The sequence below is a fragment of the Ahaetulla prasina genome, chromosome 3 (genome assembly GCF_028640845.1).
Source record: "Ahaetulla prasina isolate Xishuangbanna chromosome 3, ASM2864084v1, whole genome shotgun sequence".
Lineage (NCBI taxonomy): Eukaryota > Metazoa > Chordata > Lepidosauria > Squamata > Colubridae > Ahaetulla > Ahaetulla prasina.
The window spans coordinates 95,844,493-95,863,479 of NC_080541.1; the positions used below are offsets into that span (position 1 = coordinate 95,844,493).

Consider the following 18,987-nt stretch of genomic DNA (forward strand, 5'->3'; position numbering starts at 1 on the left):
AATCTAGATGTCCTGCTCTCCCATACAATCATGAAAATTCTTGCTGGCATAAATAATCATCTCTCCTAGAATTTCAAAAAAAGATGCTGATTAACCCATGAAAAAAGAATTCATATAAATTGCTACATTAGTGCCTGCTATACCTAAAGATGACAATCCATTGTTACACATAAATACAATCCTCTTAAATATTCAGTTGACATACAGAAAAATTTAAAGTAGGTATAGAATGAGCTGTGCATACTTTCTGCTGCTTTTCTTTCTCTTACTCCACTCTTTAATCAGAGTTTTAAAGCACAACCCTAATACTAATCTCTCCCCTTCCTCCTCCTTTTCTGCCAACCAGGATTGATTTAATCTCTGGCTTTCAGCAGGTTAACTTGGCCTCAGTTTTATGGTAGTCTTGACTCTAATGCCTAAGGAATGTATAAATTGGCAAGACCCTGCTATTTCACATTTTATCTGTGAAGAATATTTTAAGTATACAGTCCTGTATATCTACCCATGTTTATTTCATAGGAGGACATTAAGCTAATATTCCACTGTGTGTGTTTATGGAAGTAATGATAAGCTGCAAATGAAAATGTCAGTGAGAAAATCTTTCAGTGAATATAAGCCTTTCAGCTCCTCAAGAAATTGCATAAAACATTAGACTAGTGGAGTAAGTAATAAATAATGGGCACTGACATTATCCATATTTTCATGCTTGATCTGAAAAAAGCATTGATAATTTCAGCATTTAAGGTCTTCTACCTTCTTTTTTTCAACCATATTGTCCAGATAGGTCCTTGAGAAGATAAAATAAATAAATAAATGTAAGTGAATTTTCAGTGAGCATTACCACATCAACTCCTGTTTCATATGCAAAGCACCCTGAAGATATATTAGCCGCATTCTCCTTTCCCTCCTCCTTGATTAAATCCGTTATTTCCTTATCCAAGATGAGTTCTGCATAGTATCGACCTTGTAGGGGACATTTATACTTCAGCTTTCCATGTTCATGTTATTCAGCAGCTAATTGCAGGAGCCATTCAATCAATCAGCTTTACTGACTGCTGAATTTCCCCACTGAACCTCTAGTCATGTAAAGTAGCCTGAGAGATCTAGCAAACTTTTCAATGAAGCTCCAAATGGACCTTGGTGGCAGACAAAATAATATGCACAGCAAAACACAACATGTTTTGTTTGGGTTTTTTTGGGGGGGGAGGAGTGGGGTCTTATAACTGAGAAAAAATTGTTTGAAAAGTCAACGATCCATTCAAATTGGCAATATATTAAAAATCAGTGCCAATACCATGGTGACATAGTTCCAGGGTGACTGGTCCTGAATTACATTAAGACTCTGATGACCCATAATGAGAAAACAAGCATAAGAGCCGTGGTGGCGCGGTGGTTAAAATGCAGTACTGCAGGCTACTTTTGCTGCCTGCCTGCTGCCTTCAATTTGGCAGTTCATATCTCACCAGGCTCAAGGTTAACTTAGCCTTCCATCCTTTCAAGGTGGGTAAAATGAGGGGGCTTTGTTGGGGGCAATATGATGACTATATAAACCACTTAGAGAGGTCTGCAAAGCACTGTGAAGTGGTATATAAGTCTAAATGCTATTGTTAATGCTATTGCTATAATTTTGGTTGGATTGTTTGAACCCAAATCAAGTAGACATGTGGTTAAGAGAATGTGAACATGTACATTCAGGCTTACTCTTAGGTCCTTTACATACTAACATTATTATGTAAATAGATGTTCTTTCAAACTGCCATAAATATTATTATTAAATATTGATAAGAAATAGAGGCAAGAATCTCATAAATAATTTGACTTTTTATCCATACCTGGGATTTTTTGGCATTATATAGCTTTAAAATAATCCATTCCCATCCCTACTCTAATTAATTTTGTATCTGTCAAAAATTACTTCAAAGGAACATTGTTTTACATTATTCAATAATTTAAACTATTATTCAATTTACATATTATGTAATTATTTTGTTGCCAATAGGAAAATATAGACTGGAGATCAGAAAAAGGTTAATCTCATGGGAGAAAACACACAGATACATACACAAAAGGTTACTAGGCAATAGTGGGTTCCAAATCCCGGTGCTACTGGTTCGCTATCAGTAGTGCACGGGCATGTGCATTCACTTCGCAAGCACATGGTGCTTCTGCACATGCACAGAATATTTTGGATGATGTCTGGGTGGGTGGGAGGAGTCTCCCGCCGCCGTCACTACCAGTTCACCTGAACCGGGGCAAACTGGGAACACCCACCACTGTTACTAGGATATATTAGAATTATAAATAGTGGGTTTTTTTTATTGAATCTCAGGATTGTCAACTCAAGCAAAGATATTACAGGCAACCATGTGCTAAAGGACACTAGGGACTGTAACCAAGTACTGTACATGGTTTTTTTTTGTTTTGTTTTTTAAGAGTCACTCAAACTCGTTTCCAGGAAAAAGCAGATATAATTGCATACTTTGTTTATCTTCCACACTCCTTTGAAGATTTTTACTATATTTCTGCAACAGATTTCCAGATTTACCAGCTAAATGCTCAACCCATAGCTCTGCTGTCCACCACACCTTATGTCTCTGCCTAACAGAGCACATGAGTAAGGAAAAAAAGATACATTTTTTTCAATGCACGAATTACAAGCCAACATTTGCAGCTGAAGGCTACCTGAGGGTGATTAATACTGTACTATTGAAAAAGGGGTGGACAGGAAATTTGTCAGAGCAAAAGAGCTCTTAGAGAAAATGACTTAAATGGGTTCAAATATAGCTGAATATTTTGTTCAACAGTTTCACACAAAGGATGTGGAGTTTTAAAACTAAAAGAAGTATTAACAAAAAATATAGTACTTTTCGGAGTATAAGATGCACTTTCCCCCCCCCCCAAAAAAATAAGAAGGTGAAAATGTTGGTGCGTCTTATACACCAAATACAGCAATTTTTGGCCTCCCGAAGCCCCACCCTGCACATCCTGTTTTTGCAAAAGACTGGCCCATTTTTCACAAAAACGGGGTGCTCAGAGGGTTTGGGAAGCCCGCAGAGTGCTCCTGGGGGCCAGGGAGGGCAAAAACATTTTTTTTCTTGCTTACCTCTTCAAAATCTTGGTGCGTCTTATACACCAGTGCGTCTTATAGTCCTAAAATATGGTACTATAAATCTAGCACAGATTAGGGAGTGGTTGCCACTATAATAAGGGAGCTGTTACCTCTAGAACTGTTTTGTAAATGTCACAGAAGCCAGAAACATACATGGCAATGCATGTAAGGTAATGAAAAAAAAATGAATTTTATACTGAGAATTAAAAAACAACTCTCCATAGTAATGTAACATTATTTTTTCTTCCCACAGCCACTCAACTATGAAAAAAAGAAATCCTATACTCTAAGCATAGAAGGAGCAAATACCCACCTCGATTTCCGCTTCTCACATTTAGGGCCCTTTAAAGATGTGACTATGTTGAAGATCGTTGTTGGAGATGTGGATGAGGCACCGTTGTTCACTCTTCCGTCCTACGTCATGGAAGTTTATGAAAATGCAAAAATCGGAACTACTGTGGGCACTGTAGCAGCACTAGATCCAGATAGTACTAACAACTTAGTAAGGTACCGTAGTATTAACAGCTCTTTGTTAATAAGTTAATAAGCACAGTGGGAGTGGGGTGAGGGACTGGGGCGAATAAGGTGTTCCTTATGATCCAACTATGGAAATCTTGACTATATCACTGCTAATTTAAAAGTAGATCTGAGACTTTTTAAAAACTTTTACACATGCCCTAAACTTTCCAGCAATTTAACATTACAATGTACTGTATAATGTACATTTATGGACATTGTTATATTTAAGAAACAATTTGGACAGCACAAAACGAAGGTTATCAAGTAGTTACCAACCTGCCGTGTTCCTTTCCATCCCTTTTCCAAGTTTCTTCTCAAACTGATACTGTGGCTACTGCAGCATATTCAATTCGGATTGGGCTGGGAGTTGTGGGTAGCATTTTTTTTAAAAAAAATTACACAAATGTTGAGTGAAGAAGTTAACACCTCATTATTTTCTTCAGTGACTGATTTGCTTGTATTCTTGGCCACTCACAGTAAAACTATCAATGCAAAGGATATGTATTTTCAGTATTACATTTCTAGTATGATTGAAGTCTACATTGTGCAGGTGAGAAGATACCCAGCTTTCAGTAAGTTTGGATAAAAGGATCCCTGGAGAAATAATTTCTGCATGGAACTTTCAGACAATTCTAGTCAGAACATGTTGGAGTGAACTATTTGGTGGTATTTATTCATCTCATGAAGATGTTTTGTTTTGTTTCGATGTATGGCATTTATGGATCATTTATTATGGTTTTCATAGGCTATAGTTTAGCATATTGTGGGAAAACTTTCATTCAATATTTATTTTAAAACATTTACTGTACACAGTATAGTTGCATACCTTATAATCAATTCTGGGTGGCTTCCAATCAAATATAAACTGTTTTTTTAAAGTATAAAATACTTTAAATAGTATTTTATAAAATACTATTTTACAAAGCGGGGGGGGGGTGTTACATGTTCAATGGGGAGTAGGTATGAAGTATAAAAAATTGTTTTATTAGCAAAGCATTTTGTAGTGTTGCTGACTCAAGGGTTGAAGCATTTTGAAAGTTTTTCTAGATTTTGGAAATCAGCATGCAAGTATTTGCTTAATTACTGAAATATAAAACCAGCTATAATGAAAGCATCATTTATATACCTAAAAGGTCCATGTGTGTTTAAGGGGAAGAGGGTTTAAGATCATTATGCTTCAGGTACCTAGAAACCCAATGTCCCATATCTGGTTTGACAGAGGGTTTTTTTAAACTGCTGCTTTGTATACAGCAGAACATGACATTTTGCAATATTGCTGCAGAACTAAAACCGTGCCTGAACTGACAAATTGCAGTAACCTACAGTTGAAGGACTGTAACTATGTAGGACAGACAGGTAGAAGATGAAGAGAGTGCATCCATGACCATCAGTCAGAAGACACACTGAAAACTTAAAGATATAATGCATGGACAGACTAAACCACTTAACGTTTTCAACTGGGAAACTGTTAGCAACTTAGAGCAAGTCAACTTTAACAAAACTGGGATGCTCTTGGAAGTTTATTATTCAGACAAATTAGATATACCATAAATGGACATAGAGATAAACCATATTATATTAAACCATAAGACAATAAAAAAGCTAAGAAGGAAATAAAAAGATCAGAACAGATCCTCTCCAACAAACAACACCCAGATAAGCAGGGATTGACATCAGACAAATAAGTAGAAAACACTGCAATACCACACCCTCACCAACACTAGCAGGGAAAATCTCACACTAGCACTGACTGATGTTATCTAGCTATGTAATGAAATGCCTGCAAGAAAATAACCAAGCTCGGGGAACACCAAGGCATTCACAAATTGCACTAAATCACAATGTCATTTAATTTTGGCTTAGCAAGGGGTCCCAATCCAGTCAATTGTACCTCCTTAATTAAAAAAAAAAACAATAAATAAGCCATGGTTTAGCTTTGGATATAATGCAAGTCTGTAATTTATCCCACCTGACTCATCTTACTATAGGAGGGCAGGCATTCCTGCCCAGAACCATGTTGCTGATTGAAATCCATTTCATCTCCACCTTCCCTTCCAGTGATTCTGTTTCAGTGGAAGTATATTAAACTAAGGGAATTTATGTTACCTTGTATTAGATATAAGAATACAAGGTCTTGTAAATGATGAATGTCATAATCTCCAAAGATTCATCCTGTGCAGTAAAGGATCACAGCACTTAAGATGAGGCAGTATGATTCCACAAATCAGGAAATCATTCCAGTGTGGAGTTCTGCAATGAAGCAAATTTTGGAAATGGAGTGTGTTACTTTTCCAAATTTGAATCTGCATTTTGCCTCTCCAGAAATACTTATTCTCCTTCAATGAAAGCTTAAAGCTGCAATCCAAAATCCACTTACTAAGAAATCTGCTTTATTGAATTCAGTTTAGCTTCTTTTCAAATAGATGTACAAATTGTATATTTAACCTAATATAATAGAATTGATGTTAACTTTTAAACCTAGTATTTCTGAAAGAAGGAGGTTTTGTTTTGTTTTGTTTCAACCATAATAAAGATTATGTTGCTTTTTCTAAATGGGTAAATTCTGAGGATAAATAATTTCAAGGTAGGATTAGAATAAACCCTTTAAGCAAAATGAACCTAAATCCTTCTAGATTTATGCTGGGAAGCCTAATCCTTTTTATCATAAAATAGTTGTGAGTTCCTTAACAGAATGGAAAAGATCCATTTCTAAATTTAATTGTCTTTTTATAGGTATGCAGATATTGATATTAATTAAAGCACATCTTTTGTGCTTGGTATTATCAAGATTACAAATGAATAATTACCATGAATCTATTATAACAGCATTACATTTTTATGAATTCAAAGAAGAGTTTAACTTGCAGATGTAAAAATGTTTGTTATCAGATAGTACACACAGTTATCATTTATCAAGTTTTGATATAAATATTATGGATAGTTGCCATCCCACATTATCCTAGAAATCCCAAAATCTACTCTGTTGAATATTTCTACTATTGCTTATAGTGATATTACCATGATCCCCAATTTGGACTTGAATTCATATATTTTTTTTACTCGTACTATTTGGCTGCTACATTCTGAACCATTCAACAATATGAATATAGTTATTATATTTTATATATGCTCCTAGATTGAGCACATCTCAAAAATGTATATCGAAGAAAATATATTGAAATATGATGAATAAAATCACAGTAAATTTAAATCTTGGCTTGTAAAACAATTCCAAACAAGGAGGAGGAAAATAGACATGACAATTCACAGGAAACTGCTTGGGGGAAGGAAAGGATGTTTAATAAGGCTCTGCTTCGTGCCAACCCTGTCAAATCTAATCAGGCAGGCAGACATAATCAGAAACAGGTAATCCCACAAATAACCACACTGTGCCTTGTCCCATAAAGGGATCTATAGATGACACTCAGGATCCTGAATTATGCTTGGAAGCTCACTGGCACTATATCTCCTTCTTCAAGCACTTCAGGTTATGACTTTAACAGTTCTTCTTCCCTTGAATATTAAACATTTCTTACATAGCAAAGTGTCCAAGTAGGATTTGTCTAAACATATGTCTTCATACGTGGCCTTTCCTTTAGCAATAAAATTGTGTACCTTTGTTACATCTGGAACAAACCGGAGGAAAAATGATTCTCCTCTGGTTATCAGGTGAAAAGCTATCTGAAGGAAATTCAAAGGCAGTGTCTATCATGGTATTTTTTTTCCAAGGATTTTGTGTATTCTTCTTACATGTGCCTCATTGTGCAGAATGAATGGCATTTAACAAAACAGTACTTTTCCAAATATTCTGTTAGTGATATTAACTGACAAATTGAGGCAAGTCAGGAACTTAGAGGTTGTGGTTCATGTCCCTCCATCCTCAGCTAATCTTAATTAATCAGATTTTTTAAAATGTCCATTGGAATCAATGGAAGATTCTTCTGGAGTCAAATTCCGGTGGCAATAGACCACTTAAAAGAGGAAAGTTGTTGAGAAGATTCTCACTCCTTCAGAGTAGAAATATTCAGAATATCTTAGTGATATAGATGTTGTTGCTTTTTAAATATTTCATGTGTGAAGGAGATTTAGCAGGTATAGCTTCACATTTAGCTATAAGGAATAACCATATGGCTAGGAATAAAGTTTGTACTTTAATACAAACCATTCTAATTCACAGCTTTCCAAATTAAAATTTATTTGTTCACGGAATCACGGAATTTTAATAAGTTTTCCTAGAGCAACTTATAAGTGTGTTAATCAAAGTTGCAGACATATATACACAAGAACAGAAAAATAGTCATAAAAAGTTAGATGATAGGAGATATATAAAACATAGATTAGGCCAAGAATCATAATATTAGAAGTGATCTTGGAACTGTTGTAGGTCAACACCCAGCCCAGGGCAGGAATCCCAGAGAAATGGCTGCCCATCCTTTTGCTTGAGACAGACTGTTCCACATTTTAAGAGCTTCTGCAGTCAGAAAAAAAAATGAGTTTCTTGTCAGCTTCTTGTCAAAATCACACATTAATAGGTGAAAAAAAAAGGACTACTTTTTAAAAAAAGTTAAAAGTGCTAGCTCTGCAAAAAAAGCCCTTTTTGTAAAATTAGCATAGTGTTTGGTTATTTGCTGGTGCTACTAGACATTTCCATTATTTGATACTGCAGAATCCAAGGCCTGATTTAGTTGAGAACTAGGGAAATCAGTGGTGTAGTGGGAATCTTTGTTTGTTTGTTTGTTTTTCTTTTGGGGGCAAAATATTCCCCCCCCCAGTGATTAGAGAATCCTCATCATAGTCCTTCTCCTTATAATCAATGTTTCGTAGGACTCACTTCTGCTCCCCATGTTATTATCACATTTTCATCCTTTCTTCAGATTTAGTATTTGAATTTTAGTATCATATTCATGCCGATGACATTCAGAAGTACCAATCCAGTACCAAATATTTCCAATTATTTTTTTTTAAATGACATTTTCAACTGGCACGGTGGGTGCTCTGCATCGAAAGCAGATGGCTCTGTTCTTCGTGAAGGACATTTATTATTTTGCATTTGCAACTGTACATGGAACACACAAAATAAAATTTAATATAAAATAAAACAAGAGAGGGCCCGATTACGAGATGTGGCAGCAGAGGTACAAATCCAAGTTCCTTTGGGTGAACTTATCTTTCCCAAATTAGCTACCTTGGATGACTGGAGGGGAAGATCTAAAACAATATTTCTCAAAGTTAGCAAATGTTCAGACAGGTGGACTTCAACTCCCAGAATCCCCCAGGCTGAGGAATTCTGGGAGTTGAAGTTCACCTGTCTAAGAATTTGAGACACACTGGTCTAAAATCTTGTTTTCCAACTCTTTTCTAAGAACTTACACAGTAGTTAGATACCACCAACCTAAACAAATGTCTCCCTTTTCCTTCCCTCACACCCCCAGGACTTTTCATTTAACAAACTCAAATACTTTTGTGTTAATAACACTTGCACTTAGAAGCTGTGGACAGGTCTGGGCATGCAGGCCAAATTACCCACTCCATCAAATATAAAATGATTCTCTTTTCACATTTATGCATATCTGTGTGGGTTCACAACGCAGAGACTCGTCCTATGTGGAAAATGGAAACGGGTGTGCAGATGCAATTAGCAGAGGGCAGTTGTATTCCTAGGACACACAAAGAATGCAGCAAAGTTAGGAATTTCAGACCCAACAGTCCAGATTGATGCAAGCTAAACTGTCTCCATTTTACACATGGCAGTTCTCCAAAGTCTACAAGCTGCAAACTTACAAGAAGGCTGAAAGAATGCAAGAAATTCATATCTACTTCCCCCTCCCCTCAATTGCAGAGTCTGCTGAAATTAAAGCTAATTTCCTAGAAACACTTCTGAATTTTTAATCCCCCGCCCATCATCATCATCATCATAGCCTTTATTATCACTGTACAACATATGTACAATGAGATTGGTGGAGCTCCCTCAGTGCACACACACCCAACACAATACAACTCACATGGAAACAGAAAATCCCTAACCCAATAAATCATATTAACAAACACCCAGTCTTATTACACCGGTGTGAACATGTTACACATTGCGCCAACCTTGCAAGTCCATCGTACTACGTAGTTATGATGCTATTTCGCATTCAGGAGTCTGACAGCCAACGGATAAAAATGGTTCTTCAGCCTGTTTGTATGGTTGGCTATACTTCTATATCTCCTTCCGGATGGTAGGAGGGTAAAGAAGTGGTGACCAGGGTGAGAGTCGTCCCTGAGAATTTTCCTCACTCTTCTAAGGTAACGAGCCCTAGCAATCTCACCTAGTGGCATCAGGGGACAGCCCACAATGTTTTGTGCTGTGCTCACCACCCTCTGTAATGTTTTTCTATCCATGGCTGTCAGGCCAGCATGCCATACCATGATGACCTGAGAACACTTTCTATTGTGGACTGGTAAAAGTAGGTCATCAGTTGTTGTTCCATCCTGTTTTTACACAAGACCCAAAGGAAATGGAGTCTCTGTTGGGCCTTCCTGGCCACCTGGATCATGTTGTTTTTCCAGGTAAGATCTTCACTGAGATGGATTCCTAGGAATTTAAAGGAGGAGATTCTCTCTACACAGCTCCACTCGATGTAAAGTGGGGCAGGTTCCTCTCTCTTCCTCCAGAAGTGCGACACCATCTCCTTGGTCTTGCTGAGGTTCAGGTGTAGGTTATTTTATAAGCACCATGTGGATAGTTTTTGAACCTCCCCCCTGTACGCTGTTTCGTCTCCACCTGTAATAAAACCCAGTCATCTGTGAACTTAATGACCACAGTGGATGGGTCAGACAATACACAATCACATGTGTACAGGGAATACAGGGACTGAGCGTACAGCCCTGTGGGGAGCCCTGTGGGGAGCCAGTGCTAAGAGAGGTGGATATGACAGGCACAACCATCAATGTTTGTGGCCAGTCCCTCAGAAAGATTTTGATCCAGTCACAGATGGAAAAATCCAAGTCAGTCAGCTTTTTGATAAGGATGCTCAGCAGAATGGTGTTGAAGGCCTAGTTTTGTTTGAAACCCACACTTTTCATCTCGCAACGACAGTGGCCAATTTTTCAGAAATGTTGCATTTCACAAACCAGCCGTGGGAGATCTATATCATATATTTCAACCGATTAGAAAAAAAACCTTTTTAACTTTTATTTCTTATTCTTTCCAGCCCCCAAAACAAAATGAAAACAAGACGAGTAATACTTATTTGGTAGAGGGACTGAGAGGTCTTGATCAAGAATCCTCAGACCCCCGCAGCCTTTGCATCAGCTTTCAAACTGGTGTGTTTGTGCAAAAGAGCAAATTTGTCACCCTGCAAAACCCAAAAGGAGACTTGAACCCAGAATGAGGGAGTTGGGTTAATACTAGTTTTAGCTTTTGAGAATTGCACCTGGAGCCAAGGAGTGTTGTAAGAAGCTTCTGTACAACTTTGAGGCTCAAAACCTGGCTGTTTTAAGAGAAAGGAAATTAAATCAAAAAAAAAATTGCTGTCCCACATTCTCATAATAAGCTGGCTGTGTTGTGACCCAGGCCCAAGTAGGTAGTAATAAACTCAGTCTGTGAAAAAACAAACAAAATGTCAGACTGCCTCTGATTATAACTAGGAAAGAATTCACCTTGACTTCATTTGCAATAAAGAAAAGTACTTTTACTAGTTACAGTCTTGATAGCAGCTTAGTAAAGTTGGATCTGAGACAAAATATGGCTAACATATCATATCCCCCCAATTGTCCCTCCTCCTTCAGGAGGTCAGGCTGGTCTGGTCCAATGCCAGCTCCTTCTCGGCCCCTCGTGGTAATCTTCTTCCACAGGTCTCTAGTTGTCAATCATCTTAGGAATGCAGTTTCTGTTGGAAAAGCCCGCGCTCTTAACACTCAGCCGTTAATCACCCCTCCCACACTGTTATGTCAGCCGACACTCTTAATAGGCCCCTTTCCCTTACCCTGTATGGTGCTATGATACATCTCATTTCCTTAACTGTTTTATAATACAGAAATAAACATTTCACATTCTATCTACTGATATAAATTGTACAAAAGTATACGAAGATTGGAGTGGAGGCTGACACAAACTTTATTCGAACAGCTGGGAATGAAGTTCAACTCAAAGTAAAACAAATACCTCCCAACACAAATTCCTCAGTTATCTCGCAAACCTTGGTCCAGTTAGGCAAACTGCCAAAGGCCCTTCCTGACAAACGTCCAGAAGCCACAAAAACAAAGACATAGATGAACCAGAAGATGAACCAGAAGACACAGCTACAATGTTGTTTTCCAGCAAAGGCCAAACATCGATGCTGGTCTGCTTTAAGCCTTATGGGAGGGGCCAATCATCTCTTGGCCCTACTCCCAAATTTTCCTCTCTACTTGAGCTGCTCTTGCCTTCTGGCAGCTCTTCTCATGCGTGCATTAGGAACAGACTCCTTCTGTTCCTCTGCCTTACTATTATCAGTCTCTGGAGGCTCTGGAGTCTGCACCTCACTTCCTGATGGCCCTGGCCTCACCTCAGCCTCATTGCTGTCTGACTCCGTTGCCAGCTCCATAGGCTGCTGACAGACCACAACAGGCTAGTCTGGGTAAACTTTCCATCTGGTTTGTTCAGTATTCCTTGACTCGTTGTCCATATCTTGGCTATTCCAGTACAGGAGGGGTGTCAAACTCAAGGGCCAGGGGCTGGATCCGGCCTGTGGGGTGCTTAGATCTGGCCTGTGGGGTTGCCCTGGAAATACTGAAGGACTGGCCCATGGTGCCTCTGCCAGTGAAAAGAGGCTCCTGCGCTCTGTTTTTGGCTGCAATGGCTTCCTGCAACCCAAGTGAAAATGGAGTTTGTGCACATGGCCCTCCTGAGCTCCATTTTCGCTGGCAGAGGGTGGCAGGAGGCCATCACAGCCGAAAACAGAGCTCAGGAGTCCGTTTTCACTGGCAGAGCACTCAGGCTACCACAGGCACCCACAACATGAGTGACATTGAGGTGCCATGCCCATGGTGACCATGCCCTTGCCATGCCCACTCCGGCCCCCCGAGGTCAAATACAACCCTGATGCAGCCTTCAATAAAATCGAGCTTGACACCCCTGCAGTAGAGTGTCTTTTTTATTTTCCAAAATTTGCTCCTAGGGTGTCAGTTCCCTAATGCTCATTTGACAAAAGCCCATCTGAATGTATTTAAGAAGATTTTAAAACATATCTACATCTAGTGAAAGTAGCTTGGACATTACTGAAAAAATATCCATTATTCAGGCAAAGAATATGTTAACTGTTACATTTTGTGGTTTTTGTTTTTATTAAATTGTTTTAGAGTATGTACATGTGGCCTTGAGTATAACATGGGATCACATATTTAACTGTTCCCTTTTGACGATTGCAAATTAGTTGTCATATTTTTGTTACAATTCTGTTGTGTAAAGTTATACATATACTGGCAGTCTTTGACATTCTGTTGTGGAGGGGAAAATGTCCTCTTCAGGAACCCCAGCATTTGGAGATAGATACAATCAAGTAAATTTAATTGGCATGCAAGGCTACGGTGATCACTGAGCTCCCAAACAAAAGAATGCAAAAGAACTCCAGTTGAAGTAAGGTTATAGGCTTTATACCCTCTTGAAATAATATATAGGAATTAGAAAACGAGTGTGAATTATAATATTTTTCTGCAGGATTGTAGGGTCTGATAACAATGCAGATGATTTTATTATGGGCTGCCTGTAATCTCCACATTCTGCTCCATTAACATCACAGAAAATACCTGGTCTTTGCCATCTGTTGCCTTCCTTTCAGGCCTCCTTAGGCAGCAGTTTTTATTATTAGGGTTAACCCTATTATTAGGCAACCTATTTCCCAAAACATCAGAAGGCAAGACAAGAAACAATGGATGGTAACTAATCAAGAAGAGAAGCAATCCTAGAATTAAGGAAAAATTTCCTAATTTTTAAGTGAGAACAATTAACCAGTGGAACAGAAGTTGTGGTTATTCTATCACTGGAGGCTTTTAAGAAGAGGTTGGACAGCCATTTGTCTGAAATGATATAGGGTCTCCTGCTTGAGCAGGGGGTTGGACTAGAAGACCTCCAAGGTCTTTTCCAACTCTATTGTTCTATGTGCCTATCCAGGTTACAATTGGAAAATGTTTTCTTTCCATCAAAAGTGTTTAAGGGGCAAAACAATTGACTGTCAAAAGTGCCAAAAGTAGAGGAGGATAAAGTCAATTCCATGCACTTTTTTTCCTTGGTCACTGGCAGTGGTGAAATCCTCCATGGATTGCTACTGGTTCACTGCCCGCACATGAGCAGAGCGTGCCAAATGCACGCTGCCCACATGCATGCACAATGTGTGCTAAAAGTACACTGCACATGTATGCACAATGTACACCAAACACATGCTTCACATAGAAAAAGAAGACTTCGCTAGGTAAGTAGAACAGTGAGGGAGGGAACAGGATTTTCTGCTATCTAGCAAATATAAACCTTGTGGCACAGCTGATCATCGGAAATACCAATTCTCCCAAACTGATAGCTTTTTAACTACTGGTTCAACTGAACCAGTACGTTTTTTTACTACCAGTTTGCCCAAACTGGTAGCTTTTATCACTATCGCTTCACCCAAACTGAGGCGAACCGGTAGCATTTCACCCCTGGTCATTGGGCTTTATGAAAAGGAACAAGTGACTTTTGCAGAAGTAGGAACCAATAGTTTGGGATGGCTTTTCAAATTATGCAAAAAGTTTAAATAAAATTAGATTGAGCTCTACACACTCACATAGCTGAGTCTGTTTTCTTTTTGTAATGCTTTTTATTGTCACTACTGTGATGGCAAGCACAACATCATGTAGGTTAATCAGTTAAAAATTGCTTTCTCATTGTGTTTGTAACAGCTAAAAGCTAGCCAGTGCAGGAGACATTTCTGCATGAAGCACAAACCATATTCTTCTGTTCCTTTTTGGATACAACACACCAGCTGTTTTTCTGGGCAAGGTAGAATGTATATGCCAAGCTGCAAAATTTTAAACAGCTGTATGTGCTCTTCAAAGTGTTCCTTTTATGAGAAGTTAGTGAAGCACATAGACAGTCTTATTGCTGCCTCTGGCTTTCCATCTCATCTAATTGCTGTGCAGTATTACCTAGTATGAAGTGATAGATGTTCTTTCTTAAGTTGCCTGCTCCTGCAGCTAAAATAGGGAAAAAAAATCTCTCCAGTTAGTTTTACCTGGGAGCTATGATGAACTGAAGTCTATCTCATTCAGGTTTGTACCATACATATCCATTCTGTTATACTAGGATCGATATTGTTTTGATATTCTGCTCCAACACTCTGTTCCAACTTTTGATCCACTCTTTGCTTTAGCATGACATATCTGCGTTATTAGGAAGCAGGATTGATTCTTAATTATTGCAGCCAGCAAGAAATATTGCAATGTTTCAGCTATTAATATTTGTAAGGGCAACTCTCCTGCTTCCAATAGTACATCATTGATCACATTTACGCAGGTACAACTAAGCACTTCAGGTATACATATATCCAGTGTACCCAAAGCCTGCATTTATACTTCAGTAGTATCCTTGCTGGCTAAAATCCTTCTTTGTGCTGTGTGCTTCAGTGCTTAGTGGGATATTTTCTTATTAATAATGAATTACCCTCTTGAGAAAAATATTTCTGGTCTGTGTTCACTCTACTTTGACCAGCTTCTATATGAATGAATTATTTCCTTTCAAAATAGGAAAATAAGGAAAGACCTGAATTCAATAAATTTGTTCAGATGTGCATAGCTTGGTTGAAAATCATAGCTTGCATGTGGTTACTGGTCTCTAAATTCTTCATAAATAGATTTTTCATAAATATTGTATCTTTGTCTTTGAGCTGGTTGAGTTTATTAAAGTTTTGTCCGTAATACTACATTTTTTTTATTTCTTTTTGTCACAAGAGTATACACAAACAATTGTCATAGATAAAACAACATATCTTGAAGAATATATATCTATATATGTAAAAAATATGCATCAACTATATTATTTTGATATAATGAAGGGAACAATAGGACAGGAACGGTAGGCACTTTTGTGCTCTTATGCACGCCCCTTATGGTCCTCTTAGGAATGGGGTGAAGTCAATAGTAGACAGTTTTTGGTTGAAGATTTTGGGATTTTGAGTAGAGACTATGGAGTCAGGTAATGAATTCCAAGCATTAACAACTCTGTTACAGAAGTCATATTTTCTGCAATCAAGTTTGAAGCGGTTGACATTTAGCTTGAATCTATTTTTTGCTCTTGTAATATTGCGATTGAAGCTCAAGTAGTCTTTTATAGGAAGGATATTGCAATAGATGATTTTGTGTGTTAAACACAGGTCATGTCGAAGTCGACGGAGTTGTAAGTTTTCTAATCCCAGGATTTCAAGTCTGTTGGTATAAGGTATTTTGTTGTTTTCGGAGGAGTGAAGAACCCTTCTAGTAAAATATTTCTGGACTTGTTCTATTGTATTTATATCAGAGATGTGGTATGGGTTCCAGACGGATGAGCTGTATTTATTTCTGATGGCTTATTTTCACATGCAAAATATAAGATGACCTTTATAATGAAGGAAAGTAAAATGGAAAGGGAAATAAAAAAGGCATATAGAAAAGGTGATTTGCAATTTTCATTGCAATTATAAACAGAAACAGAATAACAGAGTTGGAAGGGACCTTGGAGGTCTTCTAATCCAACCCCCTGCTTAGGCAGGAAACCCTACACCACTTCAGACAAATGGTTATCCAGCCTCTTCTTAAAAACTTCCAGTGTTGGAGCATTCACAACTTCTGGAGGCAAGTTGTTCCACTGATTAATTGTTCTAACTGTCAGGAAATTGCTCCTTAGTTCTAAGTTGCTTGTTTAAGTGAACTAAGTTGGTTTATAATTATTTGTATAAATAAAATATTTTTTATAATGAATGATCATACCATAGGTAGGCCTCGAGTTACATCTATAATGGAGTCTGCCCATTAGGGTTGTAACATTAATTGAAACACATTGAATGAATGAACCCCATCCCTCCTCTCCCCAATTCATTCATTAATTGAATGCATGGGTCATTCAGGGAAGGGGAAGACCATGGAGGACCTAATGCAAGAAAAAAACCACCTGCCTCTGGCCATCCAAGGCCTCTTCATATCCACTGAGATATCTCATGCTCACCTTCCCACCCCTTAGGGTCCCCACAGCTGCTTCGGCCTTCTCCACGCTTACCATTTGAAGATCGGCATAGCTCAGGGCTACATACCAGAAAAACGACCATCTTCTCAGATGCAGGTAAAGCTGTTTTCTTTAAATCTAGTGTTCTTCTGTCCCCTTTGGAAAAAGCTTGTCCAGCGAATGGCAGTGGTGTGAGATTGTGCTCCTGCAGGCTTCTGTCCTCTGACCAAAAGCCTTTTGTGAAGGGGATGGAAGCCTTTGGAGGTGTGACTTCATGCGCCTGCAGGCTTCTATCATCTGTGCAAAGAGCCTTCTGCAAAGGGGATGGAAGGATGTGTAAGATCTAATGAAACCAGCACCAACTTCTGAGAAGACCTCCGCTTCTGCTGATCTTCAAAAAGTAAGTGAGCAATCGGTGACGTGATGGGGAGGAGCCAGTGGGCTAGCATAGCAGCCCCAGTGCCTGTGCAGATCCTGTGGAAAGAAAAATAGGGGGCATGTTGCAGCATCTCTACTGCCAGTTGTAAGATCAGTTGCCATGGTGCTACAACCTCACTTACGACCCAGTCCCATAATTTCACTGGGACTGGGTCATAGGTACTTTTGGGGGTGGTGCATTAAGTTTGAACTGTCACTAAGTGAATTGTCATAACTTGAGAACTACCTGTACTATTATATCTCATAATTGGGCACTCTTCAAAATCTTAACTCAGGAAGCAGGGAATTTAAAATAGAAATATCAGAAACAAATAAAATTAAAGCCAACTAAACTGATTCAATGGATTTACATTATCCATTGGTGTGAAATCAGTTAAATGAATGCCAATAACTGGTCTTTGAGATTGAATACGATCAAGGCAGAGGTTTACATGATTTCTTCAGCAACATGTTCTTCATAGATGTCTATTATACATCCTATTTCTCTTTAGAAACATGATTTGCCATGCTTTCCAATTGTGTCTTGGAAATGTTCTTAACCTTTCTTACAGTGTAATAAATCTTCAGAATCTCCATCAAAGAGCCAATTTCTGAATGCCATGAAGCTTGGCCAGAGTTGGCTAATGATCTTATGTTCATCATGCCACAGTCAGAGGTTCAATGAAAAGTCACACAGAAATGTCTATTTTTCCCCCAGATAATACAAGAGGTAGTATTGATTTTGGTTCACAGAAAATGGACAGCTTATGTCTGTAAAGGAGGAATAGAAAGCATAATTATTGAAACTATTCTAACATGCTTAAGCCATTGAAGAATCATATTTGGTTTATGAAAGAAAACACCTATACATACAAAGGCATTTTGACTTTCCAATATTATGTTCTTAAAATATCCATAAGTAGATTGCTTAGAACATGTTACGTGTGTGTGTGTGTGTGTGTGTGTGTGTGTGTGTGTGCATATTAGTACTACACAAATCATCCCAACTCCAAAATTTTCTGAATTCCTTCTAACAAGCTTATTAAATTGAAGCTTTTATTGCCTGAAATAAGTACAGTAAATAGTAGTATACACTGTACTATGTCTGACTTTGCAGAAATGTATGAGAAGTGGAAATAATAGTTAAAACAAAAGATAAATCATGATAGCGGTTAAAACGATTTGAACGTTTTCAAAGCCATAGTCCCATAATACTCTCTGCCTCTCTGCTGGATGGCCGTAATTGTTTCAGTTGTTAAGAGTAACCTTCAGTGGAGGATAATTTGAAAAATAATGCTTACCCATCTTTTCTGAATGCCTACTCATTTTGTTTCTTCTATTTATTTCAAGGCCCTTGCTTTTATTAATAAAAGAGCTCATTTATTCAGTTTTAGGATTCATTGGTTTAGTCATCCTTGATCACAATTTCATTTTTGACGATGGAACTTGGGGAATACAACATATTTTTATAACCATAAGAAGGAATTCTGTATTATAGCTAGAGAAGAAAGTGACAGCCAAATATTAGCAATTGTCTCTCTCTCCCTCTCCCCCTCCCCCCTCCCCCTCCCTCCCTCACTCTCTCTCTCTCCATTTTATGCAGCTAAAATGATATCTATGGTGAAATGTAAAATTTGTTACTACTGGTTCTGTGGGCATGGCTTAGTGAGGAGGTAATGTGACTGGGTGGGCGTGGCCAACTTTTTTTCCCCCTTTTAAAAGCATTTTTTTTTCAACCTCTTCAACCAAAGAG

At 38.2% G+C, this 18,987-nt stretch overlaps 1 protein-coding gene across 1 annotated transcript in view; it reads left to right on the plus strand.

Moving 5' to 3' along the window:
* CDH18 (cadherin 18) overlaps nucleotides 1–18,987 on the plus strand; it is a 231,269-nt gene that overhangs the window by 172,829 nt on the left and 39,453 nt on the right. Inside the window, exon 6 of the mRNA XM_058177902.1 lies at nucleotides 3,363–3,616. Within this exon, the coding sequence (XP_058033885.1) occupies nucleotides 3,363–3,616 (254 nt within the window). The remainder of the gene's footprint in view (nucleotides 1–3,362; nucleotides 3,617–18,987) is intronic.